We start from the raw sequence: 24,989 nt of genomic DNA on the forward strand, positions 1-24,989 counted from the left end.
GCTTAAAGAAGGCAGTAACAGCAAGATTTAGGAAAGAGTAGGTATCTTTCTTAAATGAATCATGGAGAATTTTTGCCACATGCCATGCCTTTGCTGCTTTATAGCTGTCTGATAACTCTTCAAGTCCAATCAAAATTAGCTGGTTGCATTGCTCATGCAGTCATTTCATTGCAAAAATCTTCTATTGACATAGTCATTTGGCCCTTCATGGGGTGCAACAAACCAATCTTACAGAATCATAGAATGTTTTGAGTTGGAAGAGACCTTAAGATCATCTAGTTCCAGCAACCCTGCTTTTGGCAGGGACAACTCCCTCTAGACCAGGTTGCTCAAAGCCCTATCCAGCCTTCTGCCAAAGGAAGAAAGAAAAAAACTTCTCATATGTAAAAGCTAATTGCATATAACAGGACAGATTTGCGTTAAGAGGGGGTAGTGGGTAGATACTACTTGTGTTTTGCCATGATTAATTTCAGGTGTAGCAGTCAGAGAGGCTTCTAACATCACAGTCTGGGAGACAATACTACACATTACCTCTCAGGAAGATCATCTTGATAATCCATGAACATGTTGCCTTTCATAAATATCTTCAATTACTCCCACATGTATTTTCAAAATTATACCTACTTAGATTTTTTTTTGGCATTTCTGGTGAAGTTCATCCTGTTGATGTAATAAGAGCAAATTAAAAATTAAAGAAAAAAAAAAAAAAAAAGAACCACTACACAAAAAAAACCTGAAGGTTTATATCCTCTATCCTCTGTATTGATTGCAAAATATCTACTGAGAATTTTAAGTTGACTTTTTTTTTTTTTTTTTTTCCCATGGTTCTGATCCAGAATAAAATATTATTCTGTGTTTTACTCTTCACTATTAAAATTTTGGAAGTATTTCTCTGTGATTGATAGGCTTATTTCTAGCTAATGAATAGTATAATGTATACCTTCTATTTCTTGAGGCTGCTATTCTTTGACTTTCTGAATTTTTACGGTGAACTTCATGTCTTGAAGCAATTTTACTTACTAAATCTTCCATAAAGGCTGGTTCAATTAATGTCTCTTATAAGCCCAAAAATAATCTGTATGTACATGCAGCAAACTATTATAGATAAGCCGACAAGGAAAAAAAGCCATTCTGTATTCCATAAAGAAATCCCAGCGTACTTTTAAAAATTATTTTTAGGTTTAAAAGCTTGCTTTTTTTGCTGGGTAACGTAGTTATGTTCAGATGGTTCAATTGGCTCAATTGCTGGGCAGGAGGAGCAGCAAGAGCAACCGGCAGTTTTCCTGACCCTGTTCTATCAGATTGAAGTATTATTATGCACTGTACTATATTAACCCTCATCTGGAAAAAAGCACAATCTGTCCTTGTTAAGCTTCTTAATAGCTTCTTTCTAGTACTGAATCATTGTAAGTGGAACTAACAGATTGCTGCAGTTAGACTATAGACTGGGAGACCTGGCTCAGTTTGGAACAAATTTACAACTTGGAAGCAGGGATAAGCATTGCTGATGTAATCAATTTTTTTTTTTTTTTTTTTTTTTGATTGCTTGTTTTTTAAAACATGCAGAAACATGTGAGAGCGGTTTTTGAATGTGGATTAATACCAGACATTCAGGTAGGCAACATACAGGATTCAGGCTGGTATAAGAACACAGCTGCCCATTGTTGCTATGAGTACAGTAACGTATTTCCAAAAAGTCACCAGTATCTAGCAGCTCTGATTATGCCACAAGCTTTCAAGATGAGATGGACACCAGTACAATATAAGGACGCAGCTTTCCTAACACTGAAACAGAGACGGAATTTGGTGGTGGAGGACTATGAACTGACCGTACATCAGTTCTAGCTTTTGTTGTTTGTGGAAGCTTTTTCTGATGAATTGGAATTAGACAAATAGCAGTAAATCAATCCTTCCCTTCTGTTCAAATTTTTTCTTAGGAATTTTCATTAAGTTTATAAGTAGAAACAGAATACCTTCATGGCAAGACTGCCAGTTTGTAGGCAACTTCTGTCACAGGGAACTCACAGAAGATGTTGCACTGGTTCCAGATTTTCACTTAGAAGTGAAACTAAAAAATTGCTCTTCTCAACACAAATCCGTGCCTTGGCCAGACATATGTGTAAGCCCAAAAATATTTCTCCTTGACTCCTAGAACTTGCTAAAGACAGGGAACTACCCTGGTGGTGGAAATTTGTTCTTCCTGTGTCAGTGTGGGCAATTTTCTATTATGGAAAAATAAAAATTATATTCCAAGAATCAAATATCTATGAGAAACCCAGTTCCACACAGAAAGGAAATGCTCTCCACTGTGAACCTCATCTCATTCTCGAGGAAATGATATACTATACTTTCCCTAGTTTTCCACTCCCTGTGCTATATGTGCACCTTTGTACACATACAAGTTTTCCACCAAAAGATCGCTCAGAAGAAATTAACTGTAATGTGTAATGCAAAGGAATTTAATAGAAAATTATTCCTTTATCCATCAAGAAGTGTTCATTATCCCCAAAGTATTACTCAAATTAAACATACATAACTCATCAAACCTCTAGCAAAACAGGGGAATTGACTATGAATAATTAAAGAAGTAGTGTTTAATCAGAAATGATCATGACAAAATCTCCACTGGTGTGTTTGTATGAATATCTTGAAGAAAAAAATATGGCTTTCTGTTTCCATCATATCTCTCTTGAGTTCAGCCAGCTATAGTTTTCCCATTTGGAAAACTCACTCACTTGCAGATTCAGAGTGCTGGGATGCACTTGTTCCAAATGTTAAGAAAGTCTCACTTTTTTAACTGGCCTTTGTAGTTCAGCATGTTTTCTCTCATTTTTGGTGAGGCACTGATTTCTGTATGGTTCCACAAAACCTCCCTGTCCTGATAAATGATGAGATGATAGTATTTGTGTAATGGAAAAGGCATGAAAAGAATTAATGTCTTTTATGAAGTGTTGAGGTTTTTCAGCCTGGAGAAGAGAAGGCTTAGGGGAGATGTGAAAGTGACCTTTCAGTATCTAATTCCTTCCTGCTCAATTGATTCTGTGCTCATCACAAGACGTACTACTTTTTCAGTACTGTAATTAAGCCTGTTCTTAGCTTTATAGCAAGCTTTGGGGTAACAGTTTTGGATGTTTATAACATTTTCAAAGAGTTCAGTGTTTGGAACACTGAAGAGATCAAGCTCTGTAAGTCAGGAATTTTTCACTGACAATTTCTTGATAGAAAATGAAGTTTTCAGAATTTCTATTTCTTTGAGATATATTATGAATTAAGTTTTTTCCTCAAACATCCATACTCTGCAGCAAAACTTGGTACAACTTTTCTCTGTTAGGGAAAGTGAAACAAAACATTTAATTTTGATCCAGACTGACTAAATAAGAATAACTTTAAGCAAAGTAATAAATCTAAATAAACTCTATTTCTTGTCAAACTGTCAAGTTGTACTTTAGATGGCCTCAGGGTCTGTGGAAGTTCTTTGTGACTGACCCCTATTTTTCCTCTAGACTGTCTTTTGAGGCTGTAATAAGTCTTTCATGAGACTCCACGTTTTTGAACTCCAGCTGAACTCCCTCAGCATCTCATGGGAATCACTTGATGCTGATACACCACAGGAAATTTTTGCCCTATGAGCCTGGCACGTGAGAAAGCACTGAGTGTCTGATTTACAACTCCCAAGAAGCACTGCTGCAAGAGTTTAAAAATCCACACACGATTTGCAAAGTAATGGATTTTCCATCAGAACTTGTCACAGCTGGGAGGAAAATGAAAATTGGCGCTTATCACACAGGGCAAGCTGCATTTGAGTTGCTAACCTCAAGATCTCAGTGATTCGTTTCTGATGTGACATGAAGTTTTTGCAATTTTTCCTTTCTTCCACTCTGTCTCTTTTGGTTATTCAGATGATCTTTGAAGTTGAAATAGAATCTTTTGTGTTCATATACTGGAACTTAATACAGGCTCTAAAATCTAAAAGCAATAGAATAACTGAATCATAGAATCACCAAGATCAGAAAAGGCCTCTAAGATCATCCAGTCCAACCATCTACCAATAGAAGCAATTTCCTATATGGGCAGGCTGAGTGATCCAATGTCCAAAGTCACAAAAACAGATGAGGACAATGAGAGTTCAAATCCTGTTTTATGACTCTCATTACTTCGCATATATTTTCACTATTGTCTTACATGCTGTTATCTATGCTGAAAAAATATTTTTCCTCACAGAGTCTTCTATCTGCACACAAACAGTAGCAAAAGATCAGCAGTTCATTGCAAAAGCATTGCTCTAACAAGCTCATTCAGTCTTATTAACATATTGACTGTGTTTTTGTGGAATAGTACTCTGAAGTTAAGACAGTACTTTGGAGAAGACAGAGTTTCTGTCTCTAATTCCTTCTGATTTAAATTAGACAAGAAGCAGATTTAGAAAGCCAGATGGAGGAGCACACGGAACCAGGAAGACAGTCCTGGTCAGTGTGATAGTAAGTGGGATCAGTACATCTACTGTTTAAGCACTGTGTTTTTCAACAGGCCTGGTAAAGAATGTTGTGTTCAGATTTCATTATGAACAAACTTGTGTTGTTATTAATTATTTTTTTGTTTCATTTACATTCAAAAAAATTACACCTAAGAATATATCCCAAACATTTATTTTTAGATATTTTGAAGTAAGCTCCAGAGCAACTGACCACATTCAGTCAACTTAAGAGAATCAGAAATCAATGCTTAATTTATATATACTTTGCTGTAGACATTTTGAACAGATACATTTATTGAGATAATTAACAGCTTTTGTTTTCAACAGAGAAGATTGCTAAATAAAAGTCAGGTTTCTTAGGAAATTTTGTTGATCTTGGCTTGAAAAATGGATGAATAAATTGAAGAGTTGATGTTATTTTCATAAAATGGATACAGAGATCCCTGTGCAGATATATTATGTACTCTTTAAAATATTTGCTGTTCCCAAAGAAATAAAAGCTACTGCAAATTTCAAAGTATTCATAAACATTTCTGTTTGCATGTAGGAAACTATGGTGAAAGTGGAATGGAAGCATTCAAAGATATGGCGGCCAAGGAAGGGATCTGCATTGCACATTCCTACAAGATCTATAGCAATGCTGGCGAGCAGAGCTTTGACAAGTTACTGCGGAAGCTTCGGAGCCACCTGCCCAAGGCAAGAGTGGTTGCCTGTTTCTGTGAAGGCATGACTGTGAGAGGGCTCTTAATGGCTATGAGGCGCCTGGGACTTGCTGGAGAATTTTTGCTGCTGGGAAGGTGAGTAATGCTGCACAATTAAAGCCCATCTTATCAGAGAAGGGCAAAATGAAAGACAGTTCAGTGATGCACATGTAAAGCCCACACTCATGATCTCTTCTAGACACGCACTGTCTAAAAGGCTGAAAGTAATGTCAGCTGTGTTGCAGTGGCACATATTGTACAAAGAAACACTTTATTGCCATGACGTCCATGCAAACATAAATCTGGCCAGTTCTAATAAGATCATTATGAGAGGGAAAGCACACACACAGTCATTTGGTTTGTATCATTCCCTTTATTTATAGCAGTTTAAAATGCATAACATAAGTATGCAACCTCATTCAAGTAGTGTTAAGAACTGCTGATGTGGCTTCTGGATAGATGTGAATTAGGAAGCTCCAAAAAGAAGAGGTTAATAGCTATATCCTTTTCTTCCTTTTTTTCAGCCAATGTACTGATCTGTCCCTACTGAACTAAAGGCAACAAATAGGTGAAACTTCTTACATGGGTTTCAGTGGTACCAGAGGTTCCTTCTCTGATGTCTATGGGGAGAAAGAAAAATGCTCAGATATGTTCACCCAGTAGGTGAACCACAGAATCACAGAATCACAGAATGGCCTGGGTTGGAAGGGACATCAAGGATCATGAAGCTACAACCCCCCTGCCACATGCAGGGCCACCAACCTCCACATTTAATACTAGACCAGGCTGCCCAGGGCCCCATCCAACCTGGCCTTGAACACCTCCAGGGATGAACGGGGCATCCACAACTTCTCTGGGCAGCCTGTTCCAGCACCTCACCACTCTCTCTGTAAAGAATTTCCCCCTGACATCCAACCTAAATCTCCCTTCCCTCAGCTTCAAACCATTTCTCCTTGTCCTCCTCTTATCGACCCTTTCAAAGAGTTGATTCCCCTCCCCTCTGTAGGCTTCCTTTAGGTATTGAAATGCTGCAGTGAGGTCACCCCGCAGCCTTCTTTTCTCCAGGCTGAACAAGCCCAGCTCCCTCAGCCTGTCTTCATAGGGGTGGTGCTCCAGTCCCTTGATCATCTCTCCTCTGGACCTTCTCCAACAGCTCTCTGTCTTTCTTGTACTGGGGACTCCAGACCTGGATACAGTACTCCAGATGGGGCCTCACAAGAGCAGAGTGAGGGGGACAATCATCTCCCTGTCCCTGCTGGCCACCCCTCTTCTGATGGAGCCCAGGATACCATTTGCTTTCCGAGCTGCAAGGGCAGACTGCTGGCTCATGTTAAGTTTTTCATCTATCAAGACCCCCAGGTCCTTCTCAGCAGGGCTGCTCTCAAGGACCATTCCTTCCAGTCTGTATGGATGCCTGGGATTCCTCCAGCCCAAGTGCAAAACTCTGCACTTTGCCATGTTGAACCTCATCAGGTTCACCCAGGCCCACCTAGCCACCCAGTCTGTCGAGGTCCCTCTGTATGGCATCCCTTCCTTCCACCATGTCGAACAGTAGGAAAAGTCCATGTAATTGTCAAAGAAGTAAAATATCTTAATGTCTACCTACTGGGACTTTACCACAAAATTACCACATATTCTAAATAAACAATTGGACCCCAAAAGAGATTAGAAAAATGGTACTTTGACCACAAAATAAAGTATACCAGGAGCTAGCTAAAGTTGCCTGCTGCTCTTCAGGTGCATTATTACAAGGATGGTCTGATGCTGTTTCAAGTATGAACAGAATGGGAACAGGAATAAAACAGTATCTGTGAAGCAAGATATCCTGATGAGATCCTCAGGGCAGCATGTAAGGAATGCAGCTTTTCTCAACAGGCTTGAAAGCTCTATTGCTAAGACTACTACCTCCATATTTTCTCTTTGGCACAAGCTTTGGATTTTTTTTTTTTTTTTTGCCAAATTGAGATGCATTTCTTACTTATTTCTCTGTCTTATGGCACTATGGCCGCTTTCCTTTGCAAATGCACTTTCTCTGAAATCTCTTCCATGGATGTCTTGTTCCCTTTTTTCCCTTTTTTGGCCTGACCAAAAAGAAGCAAGTGTTCTCAGGGTGTGATTCATGTAAGTATATTTTTATGTCTACAGTTTAGACATATTCATGTGCACTAACCACATCTATAGTTAATGAAGAAAAATAGAGCCGTCTTAATTCCATTATAAGTAATGTGGACATTTAATCTGTCCACTGACAAGTAGATAGGATAGGATAGATAACATAGATAGGATGTTATATAAAGGCAGGTAGCAACAGGACAAGGGGAAATGGAAGAGGATAAACCAGGAGAGGATAGATTTAGACTAGACCAGTGTTGTGGGTGAGTGCTGTAGTTAACATGCCTTTTTCTGTGTTTGTACAAATCCAAACTTGAGAAATTGAGAAGATATTGTAAGATAAATGAGGAAATGACATTTTGCAGACCTTAATATGCTCTAATTTCATTTTTGGCTATTTCCACTGCTTCAGGGAAAAATAAATCTGCCAGAACTCTTCCATCTAGAATATCTTGCACTGTGTCTTTGGCAAGAATGTGGAAGCTAAACATGGTATACGTGTTCAGATTTCTTCTGTGGGGATAAAATAAGCAGTTAAGAAAATATTTTCAGTGTACAATCATGCCACCCCTTTGAGGGATTTTTGAGAAGCCTGCTATAGCCTCACCTGAATGCTGATGCCTGTGACACAGCTGCCTGCTGCCCACTCATTTACCTGATTTCTCTTCTTCAGGCATCGGATTGTAGCCCAAGAAAGAATCATATTATAGCTATTAATTAAATGCCCTGTAATTAGCAACTTTAATTCAGATCCGTCCTTGTCACTCAAATTAAAACAAAAGTTTGTTTTCTACAGCAGCAATAAAAGACTGAGGAAATGAAAAGCTGTTTTACCTTCTACATCCAAAGTATATTTAGCCAGAGCTATTGAAGACTAGAGAATGACTTAGTTTGGAAAAGAAACTCTGTGGATTCCCTGTACTTGGCCTCCTTGTGGCTCAGTGGCCCTCAAATTGAGCAATAGCAGTCTCTAGCTATGTCCTGCAGGAGATGGAAGCAGTAGAGTTGCTGGTCAAAGATGTTTGGAGAATCCTTTTCTTTTTCTAATATGAACAACAGAAGGCTAAAGTAAGAACACCATAAGCTAGGGCTTGAGGATTACATATAGAGAAATGATGCAAATATTTGCACTGAAAATAAGTCAGTCTACCTTATTTTTCTTATTTTCTTCTCACTGTTTTAAATTCATTTTTGTTGACTAGGTTCAATAAATACTGCATCTTACGGTCCAATTTCACAGTTACTAATACAGACGTAAGCAAGCTCTAATTTGGATGGAGGGAAGCTCGGAGAATGTTTGAAAGAAGGTCTTCATTTTGCCCTTGCAGGAATGCTCTATATTCCCCCGGGATGATTTGTTTGCATATATGCTCAAATACGTACGTGTTGTTGTCAGGCAATAATCAGAGAATTTCCTTGTTAATCCATGGGCAAGCGAGCACATCTTCTACTTATGTCAGTAAGAGATGCATATGTCTCTGAGAGGAAATACAGGTCCTAGACATCTGAAAATCTAACATCAGAAAATAAACATAGCTGTATGAGATCAGATCAAATGTCCACCAAACCAGCGTATGGCTTCTGGAAATGGCTAATAGCAAATGACTGGCAAAAAGTGACAACAAGCCAGGATGGAGTGAAGTTCATCCAGTGGATTCGTAAATCTTTGACAAACCTGTAGGTAAAAAATCTAAGTCAAAGGTAATGTCTCAGAAAAGAAAGCCCTTGTGCATGCAATGCAGTGCTGTTAGTAAAACAGAAGTTCAGATAAAAATTTTAGTCATAGAATCATAGAATCATAGAATCATAGAATCAGAATCATAGAATGGCCTGGGTTGAAAAGGATCTCAAAGGTCATTTGATTTCATATCTCATTGCATTTCTATGTCTTCGGACTTCCTCTGTGACTTTTGTGGCTGCTTGAGATAGTGAGCATCTCAAGATAGAGCCTCTATTTTACTACACACCTATGTTGCCTTTCACACTCCAATGACCCAATTTCTTTTAGTCATTTGTTATGTGCCATAAAGAGACAGTACTTCAGTGTGGCTCAGTAGGCATTCTTGCTCAGTAGGAAACAAAAATTATTGGTTGGCACTGGAAAGAAATCCATCCTTCTTCTCATTAAATAACTGATCACACACTGCATTACATTCATCTGTCCAATTAAATTATTTACTTCTGGAAGAATCTGATCTAAGACTGATGTTGACAATCTAGAAAAGGCAGTTTTTACAGCCAAAACTGTTGTACAGAGTTGTGCAACAGAAAATGGCACTGGCTGGAATATCAGAATGTCATTCTGAAAGCAGGATCATTCTACTTAATTCATGCTTGTTCCATTTTTGGATGTATCTAATTAAAGTCTTTCAAAGAGAAAAATCCCATAGACTCCTCAGGCAACTGTGCTTAATTACTCCTTTAATTTTTACTAATCTCTGACTTATTATTTTCATGGAATCATGGAAGCATAGAATCATTAAGGTTGGAAAGACCACAAAGATCACCTAGTCTGACAATCAATCCATGCTTGTGACCGCTCTATATCATGTCATTCCAAGGCTGATAACTCTATCACTTCCCTATGCAGTCTGTTCTAATACCTCACCACTCTTTCTGAAAAGAAGTAAAGAAATTTTTAAACTTTTTTTTTATTATTTTAATCCAATTACTTCTTATCCTATCCATGTGAACAAAGGAAGCAGTTATTTTCCTGACTTTCTAAGACTACTATTTATATGTACAAAGACTTATGCTTATTCTTAATCTGCTTTGAAAAGATTCCTTACGAAAGGAAAACACATTTCACAGTATGGGATGAGACTTTTACTCTACCGTAGAATTCAGACATGGGGGAAAAACAGAGATAAAGAGGAGACAAAGAACTCTGAAGCACTTTAAAAGCTTTTATTCTCATGGGCAAAAGGGTAAATTAATGAGGTGACTTCCTGAGTCTAAAAAGAGATGGTGAGTTGATCTCAAAGACAGTTTCACATTGACAGTAGACCTTTATATGCAGTCTTTTGTGAAATCTAGTCACTGGCTTTGTTGGGAAATTGTACCCATTCGTGGGTGCATGCTTCTGGTTTTATCTTTGATTTTAAAATCCTGCTCTATCCAAAAACATTAAAACTCAGAAAGGGGAAAACCTAAGGGTGGATCACTGAGAATTGCTCTTTCTAAATGTCTTTTTAAGAATGATAGCAAATGCTCACTGAGTTTTCTGAAGTGAGCCCATTTTGAGGATGAAAGATCCTCTTTCAAGTTTAAGAAAAGAAACTAAAAATAATCCTGGAACAATGGAAATATTTTCTGTTTAAACCTGAGAAAAGATTAGAAGTTTTCTTCTCAAAAATAGGAAATCAAAGGATGAACGTAAATTCAGAGCTTAAATTCCAGAGTGCTTATTCCATTATTTGGTGTTGGTTATGTGATAAAACTAACCATTTTAAACATTAAATCTAAAGCTGAAACTGTGTTCCAGGATATATTCCTACAAAGATTCAAAGATATTCTGAACAGGATGAAAGCTATTACTGTCCTTCAGATTTTCTGATCTGTAGAAGAGCTATAGATTTTTGAATAATGAGGTTAAGTGAGCCTAAAATGATCTCCATTAAATGCTCGGTACATGTTTGTTCAAGCAACAAAAAAGATTGTGTTTGTTGAGAGGCACTGATTAGGGTTTAAAATTTATTTACTTTATAATCGCTCTTCCTTATATTCTGTAGGTATGGCTGCTGTTTTTTTCTTTTTTTGTTTGTTGTCGGTAGCAGTGGTGTTTTTTGCTTTGTTTTGTTTGTTTTTCTTTTTTTCCTTTTATTTTTTTTTCCCCTGATTTTATCTGAATCATCCCAGAATCTGCACACCTGCTCACTGTATATACACAGACCACAATTGGGTACCCAAAGTTGTCCATGAGAGGGGAAAACTCAGTATTTGGTGGCTCCATCTTATCATCTCATGATCTGTTCCAAATCACATGGTCCAGGAACGTTCTCTTCTCCCAGCAAATCTGCCATCAATTCTATTCAAGTCTTAATTTCTGTGTCCCTCAGAAATTCTTTATATAGATAAACAGGAGAAGAGTGTGTGGCAGATAAAGAAAAGGACGTCACCAGAAGGGTATTCATTCAGTTGTTTCATCTTTACAGTTGTTGTTATATAAATTACATATTTCAGTTACAAGGGTAGAATAAGAATTACAAAGGCAGAGAGAGGCTTTCTGTACATCTACATCTGATACGACATAGGAGTACTTAAAATACTCTAAAGACTTGTACACAAAAATACTACCCATGTGGCAGAGATTTATGTGGAGGAACTCATCTTGATAATACTACTGAGTGACTATGGAAGAATTTTACTAGAAGTAAAGAAAGCTTCTGATTTGTGAACTGGTGGTGTAATTCATTTTTCTATCACTCCATTACGTAAAATGACAAAGTGGCACACAAAGCAATGCATTTCCCCCTCACTATGGCTGAATTGATAGTTTTTAGTGGAGCCGTTGTGTCTCCAGAGGTTAAGGCTGAAGGCGACTGGTAACGTGGATGAAATACCAAAATTCCCTAATCATCATTCTGGTAGAATTCAGTTCACTGCAGCCTTGAAAAGACACTGTAAATCTTGGCAAGAAGATACTGCTTTCAGGAAGAGTAGATAAAAGGGCCATGAACTGTTTCAAGAAAAAAGACTCAACCCATACTACGTTGATCCTTTTACTTTAATTATAAACACTATAATAAAGTGTAGATTAAACAGTATTTTGAATAAGAAGGCAAATACAATAAAATGAAATCTATACTTACTGTGGGATCATATAGTTCAACTTTTATTCACGTTGACTTGTATCGATGAAGGACATGGAGACTAGTTGAATTGTTATAAGAAAGTTATCTTTCTCTTAGAAAATGCATGATGATTAATGCATTTTAACTAGTAATCTGTTTGATATGCACAAATCAAGGTCAATCTTGGATGCTGACACTTTTAAAACATGATTGCCTGAGCTGATTTTTAATGTATCTCTACCAGTGGGCACCAAAAGGAAAACCATTCCTTGTATTTCCTGTATTCTAAACCAAAAGTATTATTATTATTTTTTCTAAATATTTTCTAAAATCTCATGGGTTAAAAGGGTTCAGGGGTTGACTAAACTGATTTGCATTTTATAGAGAAATATGTGCTTCATTTGGAAGCTGTTTGGATAATAAAAGTGCATGTTACCACCCAAAACCTGGTTTTAACTGACCATTTCTCTCATGATGAAAATTAAATTTTAATACATTGTCAGATCAATATCTAGGGGAGGATGACTGCCACAAAACACATGGCTTAATGTTAGCCATAGAGATAATAAAGATCTGAAGGGGGATTACCCAGAAGAAAGATACTAAAATTTGTTACTTAGTGACTTGGTGTGAACACAGATATTTATACAAACATCTAGAAACTCCTGTATGAACGTCCAGAAGCAAAAAGTCTGACTGCGGGAAGTTTGTCTGGTTTTATCAATAACTAATTATTTGAAATGGACAGATAATAATGAAGACACTGATGTTTTTATTTTGGGAAAAATAAATATCAAAGACTTACAACTACATTGCTGCTGAAGTTGTCATCTTTTATCTAAAAGTTTTAGAAATTTTGATCTAAGGCTTTTTTTTTTTCTTTTTTCTTTTTTTTTCCCCCCATGTTTAATATGAAGAATGGTGCAAAAGTAACGCTTTCTATTTTGCTATGTTGGCCCATTATATCAGAGACAGATGTTGACGGCATGGCAGTAACTGCTGAATTTTCCCACCAATATTCCATTGCATTTTGTTGCTGTGTGACAGATGGCAGCAGAGGGGCAATCTGAAACATCTGACATGGAAAGGTGTGTGAAGCACAGAATTGAATTCCTCCAAGCAGAAAAAATTGCACCTATTGATGTTCATTGACACTTGCTGAACATTTCTGGAGACTAAACTGCAGATGCAAGCACAGTTAGGTGGTGAGTGGTGTATTTCAGCAGTGGTGACAGTGACAGTGGATCACCTTCATCAAAGACAAGCCACGTTTCTGACAACTGTGCAAATATTTACAAGTATGGCATGTGCTCCTGTTCAGCGCTGGCAAAAAATGTGTAGGTAACAATGTTGACTATGTTGGAAAATGGTATTTAGCAGCTGAGAATTTGCCCTATCAAACAGGGTTATTGTGCTTTTTGTTTGTTATAGTTACCATGGAAATAAGTAGGAAGCATTACTTTTGGAGCAAACTATATACAATATAACTAGTATTTTATAGCCATAGTAAGAAAATAGCTTAATTACTTATGCAGCAATTGCTCTATCAGGAATCTAATTACTACTTGCTCCTCCGTAACTCTTTGTCATGGGGGAATCTCCCAGCACAAGTGCTTAGGTAAAGGTTATTAGAGTTCTCTAGTAATCTCCCTGATAGTCCATGCTATATTGGACTTCCTGTGCCAGTTTCATCTGGCAGCCACAAGGTTTGTGGCAGTTTGATATTCCATTGCAGTTGTGCTTTTGTAGCTGGACTAAATGATTCATCCTCCACAAAGAAAGGGTGGTCAGGCACTGGAATGGACTGCCCAGGGAGGTGGTGGAGTCACTGAGCCTGGGGGTGTTCAAGGAAAGGCTGGATGTTGTGTTGAGGGACATGGTTTAGTGGGAGCTATTGGGAATAGGTGAACGGTTGGACTGGATGATCTTGAAGGTCTTTTCCAACCTTGGTGATTCTATGATTCTATGATTCTATGAAAGCATTAATTCCTCTTTTTCATTTGAAAACAATGGGGCTAAAGAAGCATCCTGGGAACCACAGCAGCAGATAGCCGGGATCTTGAGTTTTGTTCAGCTACAGTCATTCAGTCAGAAAATCCAGACAGCTATATATCCCTAGAAATACAGTTTCTGACTCACCAGTGGAAACTATTTTATTTGTTCCTAATCACTATTCTAAGGTACCCAGGAATCTTGTCATGATCGGGATAATCATAGAATCATAGAATCCTTAGAGTTGGAAGGCACCTCTAAGGACCATCTAGTCCAAGTCCCCTGCAATGAACAGGGACACCAACAGTTCGATCAGGTTGCCCAGGGCCTAATCCAGCCTCACCTTGAAAGTCTCCATGAATGGCGCTTCAACCACATTTCTGGGCAATCTGTTCCAGTGCCTCACCACTTTCACTGCAAAGGACTTTTTTCCTTATATGTAACCTAAATCTACCCTCCCTGAGCTTGAAGCCATTTCCCTTTGAATGTTGATTTTCTCAATGAGGGAAGGTCATCATAAGCTCAGAATGTTTCTTAGAAAAAGTTCTTGCTTTTCTCTGACCTTTGAATCATGCGTATGAGAGAAAAAGGCCTATTTCTCTTCAGAATAAGAGTTACAAATTTGCATCACAATGTCATTATTAATTCAAATTGGTTTATATCTGGACACTTACAACACTGATGGAGAGGAGCGGGATTGATCTCACTTAAGAGCTGAACATGCCTGAACTCACTTAGACAATGGAATGACACAGTAGGTACACAGGGTGAGCCAGATTTTAGGTATGAATTGTCTTCTGCTGTTTCCAGATAACTGAATTTGGGATTAATACATCCAAACAACAATTACGTGCTGAGAATTAGGGAAGATAATCCTTGACATTTATCCCTTTCTCTTTTATCAAGACGGTATATGGGGTCCTTTGGGGAAAACAGAGGTATTGCTGACCTTCAAGTGAGTGGACAGATGTTTCCTCAGATACAGATTTAAAGAACGTCTGCTCGTTAAAAGTGGGGTATATCATGGGAGTCTGGTCAAGAGTAAGAACTTAGTCATAGAATCATAGAATCACCAAGGTTGGAAAAGACCTACAAGATCATCCAGTCCAACCATCATGTTCAAAAAAGAAAATTTTTTGTTAAACAATTCCATCTGGGCTTTAGCTGTGCCAGCCAGGGCACTTTAAGCAAAATCAACAATCTCTAACACTTAATATGCTTATAGCAGTGATTACTTAATATCAAAAGAAAGTGGGTGACCTTTTAAAATTTATTCCAGACTTTTGTAGATTATCTGCAAGGATATTCTTTGAACTGCTCTTTTCTGGAAGTGAATTTTATAAAAGTAGTCCAAGTTATCTCTTTTTCATTTGTATAATCTGTATCAGTGGTCACGTACAAGGAAATTTGATCTGAAGTGTTGAAAACATGTTTTATTGAAAAACAATAGATGAAATTTCATTAATGAAATTGCAATGTAATTGTTTTTGGAACTTCATTATCAACAATTTTCCTTAAAAATATTAAATTTGAAAAAAATAACAGATTTAGTTTTGATAGAAAATAACTTTTATAGGAAAAATTCACAGCTCCAATAATCTGTGTTATTAAAAGTGCTGCAAGAAAAAACAAATCATCCACTCAAAAAGCTTCCAAGAATTATGCAGATTAAATTATTTCAGTATGAGAATTTAAAAACTTTAGGGCTAGAAAATTTTGTCTTTATACTTGAGGCGGTATTTTTGATTGCTTCGTTTTGTTGTTTTGTGGGGATTGCCCTCGTTTCTTGTGATTTGATTCATTTCACTATGGCTGTATCACATTGGGAATGTAGTTCTCATCCCTACCCTAATGAGCTTTCACATCATAGCAGCTGTAAGCAATATCAGTTAACTTTTTTTTTTTTTTTTAAAGTGTGAGGATTTTGTTTTTTTGTTATTGTTGATTTTTTTCACCCTAGAGAGAAATTCATTTCATATGAACTGCTAAACTTATTCTGTGCCAAATCATGAAGCATGGTTGTAAGTAATGTTTATTAATTTAGTTTCTGTCAGTGAGTATTTCATGGAGATAAGTAAATTTTGCAAAGATCTTTTTGCCATGGCAGGCCATTACAGCTGGGGTATGCTTCCTACTGACAACTAATCCTCCTTGAAATCTCTGTGTATGCTTCTCAGAATACAGCTGGCTTTCTGAGCTGCAAGGACACATCACTGACTCATGTTCTGCTTGCCATTCACCAGTACCCCCAGGTCTTTCTTGGCAGGTGTCTTGCTCCAATTTATAGGAGGGAGAGGAGGTTCTTTCATTATCTATATACCCGGCGTGAGATTAAGAAACAACGGTTCAAATGTTGGTCCAACCAGTTTATTACAAATCTTAATCAGGGAAATGGGGAAGGGAAGGAGGGCGATAGAAAAGATAGAAAAGAAGAAGCAAGGAGTCTTTATAGGAAGCAAGAGGGACATAGTCACCACCATGGATCCCATGTGGTTCGTAATTCAGTCTTTGATCTTCAGTAGTGGTGGGTCATCGGGCATTGTTCTGTTGACGACAACGATGACCGTGGCGATGATGGCCTCTTTTCAATGCTTTCAAAGTGGTCTAGTCAGCTGTTTTTGGAGTGACAGCTCAAATCCAAAGTGGTTGAGTCAGCTCTCCTTTGAGTGGCAGCTTCTGGCTCTGGGATCTCAGCAGAAACTCCTTTGTTCCCATCTTCCGGGCCTTGCCAGCAGATAAGAGGGAGCAGGGATGCCCATCTGCATCCTGTTTCTCACAGAACACGATGGTATCGTTCCCCAATTTTCCCACACCTAGCTGGAGCTGTTTTGTCACAGGCCAGATCTTCCGCCAGTGAACGCTCCTGAGCACTCTCATCCGCTCTTCTACAGAGCAAGCAGCTCTGGAGGAAGGGGCTCTCAAATGTTCCCAAAGCGATATCCATTGTCACACGGTTAGCACCCATTAGTTGCCTCCTCAACAAATCACTCAGAGTCTTATCACAAGAAATACCTCAGGAAGCAAGCTTTGAGCCAAAAAACAAAGGATTCTCACAGCAGGGTTGTGCTCACTCCTTTCATCCCCCAGCTTGTGTTGTTATTGAGGGTTGCCTCGATCCAGGTGAAAGACCTTGCACTTGGATTACTTGAGCATCATGAGGTTCTCCTGGGCTCACTACTGAAAACTGTCTATGTCCCTCTGGATGTCATCCCATCCCTCTGGCGTGTTAACTGTACCCCACAGCTTAGTGACATCATCAAATCCAACCCCCCTGCTAAAGCAGGTGCCTACAATAGGTTGCACAGGTAGGCATCCAGACAGGTCTTGAATATTTCTATAGCAGGAGACCCCACAAGAACATCAACTGTCATGCTTCCTCATTATATTTTTTATTTGGATTCTCCTACCTTTGAGTGCCTTTTTATGATTCTTTTCTTTAGTGTCTGATTTTATGTTTGAGGAGTTTATGTGGCTTGTGCTTGTACCACCCCAGACTCCCAGTTTGTGTCTGAGAATCCTAAGTCCTAAATTTATATTAATAATTGATACTGCACTCTGTTTCCATTGAATCTGTCTTAGCCTTTTGCAGGTGAATGCTCTTTCATGTGCTTAAAAAACATGGAAAATTTGAGCATTCAGGAGGAAATGATGAATCAGTCAATTGAATGAGAGACCCTTCTCAGCTACTCATCACATAAATAATTGCAAAACTCAGAGCAAATTGTACAGCACAATTTGTCTGCTATTTCAGGATTAACATCTTAATTGGCTATCTTGTTATTAGACCTTAGAGAAAACCCCCCAACATTCTTTAGTATTTAACTAAGATGCAGTAATGGTTTTCTAAATTGAATTTTGTATCCTACTGGATATGGTTATCGAATAAATCAATTGAATTGAAATAAGTATCTTAATAAAATCTTTTCTTCTGTATTTAAAGAAAGTTATGTACTTTGGTTAGCTCTGATTGAGGAAATTTCTCTGGATCCTTGAGTTATTTTCATCTAGAATTAAATGTGTTCCAAACTAACAGAATCACTTTATTTTCCTCCCTTAGTGCCTCACTATTTAAAACTAGCTTTCTGAAATGAAAATTCCCTGTTTATGTCACAGTCACAGATTTTACATCATTCAGCTTGTATTTTGTTACATGACATGCCTGAGAGAGTAACTATGTGCTATGCATTAAGATCCTGTGGCAGATTATTACAATGTAGGAGGAATTTGTCATACATTAATTCACATTTCAATTTCAATATTATAAAAAAGTGCTGAACTTTGAAAGCTCTGTCAGTGTTCAATAAAATTTAAGTCACTATTTTTGAACATGCTAGCTATTCACATTGTTTGATGCCAGATTTTTCTTAACAGCTGGGCTGCGGGTTTCTGTTGTTTCGTCTCCAGCCAGCTTTCTGCTCAGAAATATTAACCCAGAGTTTATTGCATACTCTCAGTAGGGGACAAGGATATGAAGAATGGATGTCAATCCCTCTATTTATAGAGTGAACCTGAACCATCCTTTTCAAACGTTTCATAGAGGTAATAAAAAAGCTGGATATTCCCTTAATCTCTTTTTTCCATAGTGAAAAGACTTATTATACTCAATTTCGGCTGTGCAATTTGATGGCCCTGAGGATCTGGAACAAATGTAAGCTGAAGTGAGAAAAGAAAGAATGAAATCGTTATATATTACAATATAATAGATTCATTAGTGCAAGTGAGTTATTAATCACTGTCTGCTGATGTTGATTACACACCTTTAGTCAGAGCATCAATGTGCTGTGGGATTGTAGAGTAACCAGCATGAACTGGTTACATGAACATGTACAGTTTTCAACCAGTGGTATGTAAACCTAAAAGACTGACATGTTACTTCAAGAAGACCACAGGAGGTCACTAACATCAATAAGCTTACATTTATTGTGCAAAGATTGATGTTTCTATGAAAAACATAATGTATCTAAATATTACTGTAACTCCCTCAAAGGAAATTCTTTTTCTGTGTGTGTGCATGAGAATCCCATTTCACTCATTAAAATCATTGTTAAAAGACCCATGGGATTTAGTAAGATACTGTCAGGAACTGAGGCAGTACTTCAGAGTTGTAGTCCAAAGAAAATATCTGACTCTCCATTTATGGAATCTTTTAACCATCCTAAGTGATTTCTATGCATTGACCACGGAGGGTCACTTTCAGTAACAGTTTAAGACCTTTTAGAATGAAAAAAATAGCACAGGCAAAACCTGATATGATGAAAGTAAAAAGTGACTGTAAGAATGTGTTTCTTCATTTTGTTGGGTTTTGACTTCTTCCTAGTTCTGTTCTGATCTCTTTGCAAAATGTTGAAAGCTACTTGAAAAGTGCAGAGTTCCATGGTTACCTTTTCAGGAAGAAACTTTTGATTGAAATATCTTTCCAATATCATTTGAATGAAATCAGAAAATGTAAAATTAAGCTTTTCACACTGCAGTACAGATGTGGATGTATCAGAACCCTGTGGTGTAAATACTGAGCTTGTCTTCTGGTTGGGAAGCAGTGATATTTTAAACTTTTGATGAAAGAAGAGAAATTCTACATTCAGAAAGGCCCCAGACTGCGAATCCCAGGGAAAGTTTCATTGGAATAGCCAAATCATTAGCTCTAACAGTTGTAAAAGTGATTTTTTTTCATTTTATAATCCACATAACTATTTTATCCTTGGGTACTTGGCTCATATACATGTCATGTATATCTTTTTCTCACTTTCGACACTTTTCCCTTGATTATGTGCATCATCTTCCTGATGACTCTTCTGTCCTGTGCAAACAATAAGCAAAGTAATTGAGAATTTTCATAGAAATCTATGTCAGATGTTAAATAAGCAATTTATGAATGAATATCTGATGATGACACTAATTTAAAAACAAGCCCTTTAAAATTGTGCATTTTGTTACTGCAGCTGAATTGCTGACACGCCAAGGAGCTAACAACACAGAAGCTTCAAGTAGGCTGAAAAACCCAATAAATAAGAGTCAGTGGGTTAAAAATACCAGACTGCTTCATTCAAACATGATGTATCATTGTGACGAAAATGAAGCACGTTTGTTCTGAACTGAAACATTTGGGCTGTTTATTTTGCAGATGTACTGAGAAGTTAATAAAGAAGGAAATGTTGCTGGATGCTAACTACGTAAGATTCTTACGTGCTCTGCTATCCCATTCCTTGAATCAAACAAGCATTTTTCTCATATGCGTGGTGTTATCTTTTCATTTTGGAGACCATGTCTGATATGCTGGGACAGGAGAGAGACTTCAGTACTGGGCTTCAGGCAGGATAGTGCCATCTCATCCTCTGTGTTTGACACAAAAGTTCATCAGCACTGAAATGAATATATTTTTTTAGTCAAGATAAAATTAAGATTTCCATTTCAATTCCAACACGAGGAGGGCAGTGTGTTGTTGGAGAGGGTCTAGAGGAGGGCCATGAAGATGATCAGAGGGCTGGAGCATCTCCCTTATGAAGACAGGCTGAGAGCGAGGCTCTTCAGCGTAGAGAAGAGAAGGCTCCAAGGAGACCTTATAGCGGCCGTCTGGTACCTGAATGGCACCTACAGGAAAGCTGGGGAGGGACACTTTACAAAGGCAGGTAGTGACAGGACAAGGGGAAATGGCTTTAAACTAAAAGAGAGGAGATTTAGACTAGATATTAGGAAGAAATTCTTTACTGTGTGGGTAGACGCAGGTTGGAACAGGTTGCCCAGAGAGATTGTGGATGCTCCTTCCCTGGAAGCATTCAAGGCCAGGCTGGATGGGGCTGTGAGCAACCTGGTCTAGAGGGAGGTGTCCCTGCCTATAGCAGGGGGTTGAAACTAGGTGATCTTAGAGGACTCTTCCAACCCAAACCATTCTGTGATTCTATGATTCTGTAATTCTATGATTCTATAATCTAGTCCTCTTCAGGGAGAAGAAAAAAAAAAGCAACAACAACAGCAACAAAAAAGTGATCCCTGAGTGAACTTTCAAGACAAGTATGAACCAGTAAGTATAGATGATAGAACAAGTAGTGCTCCTGCTGTTTATTTAACATTTGGAATGGAGATATGTGGCTCTTGCTATAAATCATCTCCTTCATTGTTTGTATAAGGAAACCAGTCAATTAGCTTAATCACCTAATGGTAGACTCCAAAACTGGATGTTCTGAATAACCTTCAAAATTTCAAACACCTTTAATAAAGAGAAAATGTATTTTCATGCATTAATCCAAATGCATTCTGAACTTCAATTCCTTAATATCTGGAAATTCTATTGCCAAATTACCAATTGCACTGTTTTAAATTAAGTCATAGGTCATACATACCATACAGTTAAATTTCCAACTCCAGTTTACTTAAGATGGAATCTAAGGTTGTATTCATTCAAGTTCAGTGTTGCTCTAATGATCTGAATCTGGACTGTACTTCAAATGCAAAGAGAGGAGCTCACAGTCATCTACATGACAATTGCCCAGTTCATTTTTTCCAACTCACATGGAAGGTCTATAGCAATGCTGTCTTTCATGGCTATGCATTTCTCAAAAGACATGTTGGCGTTTGTAATCAATAATGAATAAAATAGCATTTGAGATTTGTTACGTATGTGACATTTTCTCTAACTATGAAAGAACCCAAAGGCATTCGTCTTTCCTTATCCCCTTGAAAATGTCCAGTCAAACAGTTTTGGTTGTCTTCAATTTGCAAGAAGTGTCACATTTGGGGCTTTGTTCCTCATGCTAGAAATAATTATGACAATGTAGTTGAAATCACTTGTAAAATCTTGTTCAGAGTAGCCAGAAAGAATATTCCTATTACTTTATCTGGATTATGCACAAACCTGAAAATGTGAATTCAGCTAGGCAGAAAAAAGCTAACAGGATATGTAAAAGTTTAATGAAATAGCACTTCAATTTTCTTTTTCTTCTCAAAAACCATGAGGAGAAATCAATTATAAATGTAAAGGGGAGATCAGATGCTACATGCCAGTATATGGGCAAATTAAATTGATGCTATTCATTCTCTGAATAATGATAGGTAGTTGTGTGATATTGAAGGATAAATATGCTATGAAGAAAAGCAGACTTAATGGAGAAAAACTACAAAAAGACAGCATCTAAAAATGAAGGAAGATACAGTATATTACATTGGAAGACAGATAACAAATCATACAGTGAGAAGAATGCTAACAATAAGAAGGTGGATGCAAAGGAAAAATGAAGTGGAGAAGGTACAGTAGAGAGATGATGTTAAGAAACAAAAGTAAATATTGTGACAGTGGACCAGATCATCAGATCATCATGAGCTTCTACTGGATGAAAAAGTTGCCTTAGAGAAAAGTGAAAGCTCCCCTTAATTCCCCTGAGCTATTCAAACAGTTTCCGCTTAATTAAGGAAATATATTGGGATTTCACACACACACACACAAAAAAAAAAAAAAAAAGCAGGTTTTTTGTTCCTCTGTTACTAATGATAACCTCAAAACAGTTACTAAAATTAAAATGGTGTCTTTAAGTGCCTTCTGCTTGTCAAGAATGAATCTGACAAACTCATTCATTTTCACTATCAGTTGTGAATATTCATCTAACCAGTTAAAAGTTTTAAAAAATTCAACATCAAAGGGTATCTGAAAATAACACTACACCACTTCATTTTCTATCAGTCATTTTTCTGCTATAATTTCAAGAAAATAAATGATTAATGCATCCAAAAATCTTAACTGGTTGTGTGTGGTAGTCCCTATTCCAAGAGAAACATTTTAACTCAAAGACAAAAGGAAATGTGTGTTGGAATATTCATGCAAGCATAAGAGTGTTAATGAGGTACTGCTGAAATTAACAGTTTTTAGAGATCTTTCATCGCATGAATTTTGTAGAAATGTGAGTAAAAACCATCCTTGGGACTTGAAGTAGGTCCACAAGTGTTCAGATTTAAAATCTTCCAGACCTCTAATCCTTAGAGAAGATCTGTAAGGGTGCTGAGAATGCCTTGGGACTAGACTTATTTTGCTTTAATGAAATGTTCAGATGTTGTACTGAGGGACATGGTTTAGTGGGAAACATTGGTGACAGGTGAATGATTGGACAGGATAATCTTGGAGGTCTTTTCCAGTCTTGATGTTTCTATGATTTGTTAACTCCATTTTAGCCTGCTAAACGCTTGGTATCTGACTCAAGTTGATTAGTAAGTTTTACACTATTGTGAGTAGAAAAGGATTGGCCTTTTATAGAATTCACTCCTCCTTAAAATAGATGTATTCTATATCTCCATCAGCTATAGAAGGAATCTAAGAGATTGACTTTACAAGTTGTGTCATACTCTACTTGGCCTTTAGCTGCTGCTACTACAGAATGGCAGGTGATGTCAAAAATTAAACTAATTCTACTATTTTGACCACCTTCCTCTTCCCACCCCTTTCCTGTCCTCAAAGGGCACGTTGATTTGCAAAAAAAATCAGCAAAGCTGTAGTATTATTTAACTTGACACAGTCCGGTTTCGTGGAAGCAGGGTCAGCTTCATGATCAGAGAGAAGTTCAAAGATTTCTATTTCTTGAACATTATGTAAGTCGTATACTAAAATTAAGTGTGCATGATCCCAAGTACATAGAAAAGATCAGAGCATAGCATAAAATAGAAAAAAGAAGGCGGGAGGAGGATCATACAGTGGAATTGTCCTCTACCCTAATAATGGGACTTTTTAAAATGTATTTTTATAATTTTTCATATTGGATTTGTTTGCCATGTGTTTGGGGACAGATTCCCAAGCTAGCTATTTGATTACTATGAACAACAAGAAAATTTACGTAAAGGCTCAGAAAGAGAGTAAGTAAACACTTAAAACATATTTCAAAAATATATTTCCACATGGCTTCATACTTGTCAATGGCCTTAATCTAATAGGTGATTTTTATTTTCCGTGAAACAAGCAACCAAAAATTTATACACTCAGGTACTCCTTTTGGTGTAAAATATTTTTTGTGAGTGGTACAGAGATGGTTATGGCACAGAATAGAGTCCCTTGTGCAGTTTCTATGGCCCTTGACTGACTTCCAGTTGCACCACATAAAATATTTCTGTTATATATGTTTCTCTTGGTATTTTCTTCTAACTCTTAGAGCTATTTGACTCTGTACTTGGAATAAAGATTGGGACCTTGTTGTATTAATATAATGTCTTATCTCTAAATATTTATATAAGCTAAGAAGAATGTTGGTAATCAAAGGACTAAATTTCAGGGTTTCATTTAACTATCAGTTCATTTTGATTATAATGCACTTTAATCAGTTGAAAGTAAAATGAAAAAATAACCTGTTCTGAGATTCATTTTTAAAAGGAAAAGTTATTTTCTACTGGTCCTTAAAAGGTTTTGATTAATAGCTGGTAATACTTTAGAACATGCCTCATCAAAAAATCTTTCTTAGAATTTTGCTGTCTGTTGTAATATGGGAAAACTTCTGATAGAATATTCTGATAGAATAATGCACAAAAGCTAAAATCCTGTTATAGCTTAATTCAATTGCAGCTTCCCGTCAATCCTTTGTTTATCCAAGTGTGCCATGGGTATTTAGCTGTGAGCCTGATCTGTGAATTAAAAACACTTAAGAAAAGAGTAGACAAAACATCACTAACATACAGAGAACAACAGCATCAGGAACAGGTACAGTAGCAGAAACTGAATAATGGCATTGGTTTCGTGTACATACTCTATAATGCTTCAGCATTCATTGGCGGTTCTGCATTCCAGTTCTGCTGCCAGCAAAGGCAGTCTGTGGGTGACACATGCACATAGGAAAGAACACAAAGTTATAACAATGTGTAGAACATATGTAAATCACAGAGGCTCAAAATGGTAGTTCTCTTTCTGCTTAAATCTTCTTTCAGGAGGTGAGATCCAACTCTTGGGTAGAA

The 24,989-nt window shown here is 37.3% G+C and overlaps 1 protein-coding gene across 7 annotated transcripts in view; it reads left to right on the top strand.

Annotated features, from left to right (window-relative positions):
* The window catches only part of GRM5 (glutamate metabotropic receptor 5), a 247,650-nt gene that overhangs the window by 110,735 nt on the left and 111,926 nt on the right, over nt 1-24,989 (top strand). For all 7 annotated transcript variants that reach the window (XM_048939815.1, XM_048939845.1, XM_048939829.1 and 4 more), the window contains one exon: nt 5,022-5,271. In XM_048939815.1, the coding sequence (XP_048795772.1) occupies nt 5,022-5,271 (250 nt within the window). The remainder of the gene's footprint in view (nt 1-5,021; nt 5,272-24,989) is intronic.

Source organism: Lagopus muta, chromosome 1 (assembly GCF_023343835.1).
Source record: "Lagopus muta isolate bLagMut1 chromosome 1, bLagMut1 primary, whole genome shotgun sequence".
NCBI lineage: Eukaryota > Metazoa > Chordata > Aves > Galliformes > Phasianidae > Lagopus > Lagopus muta.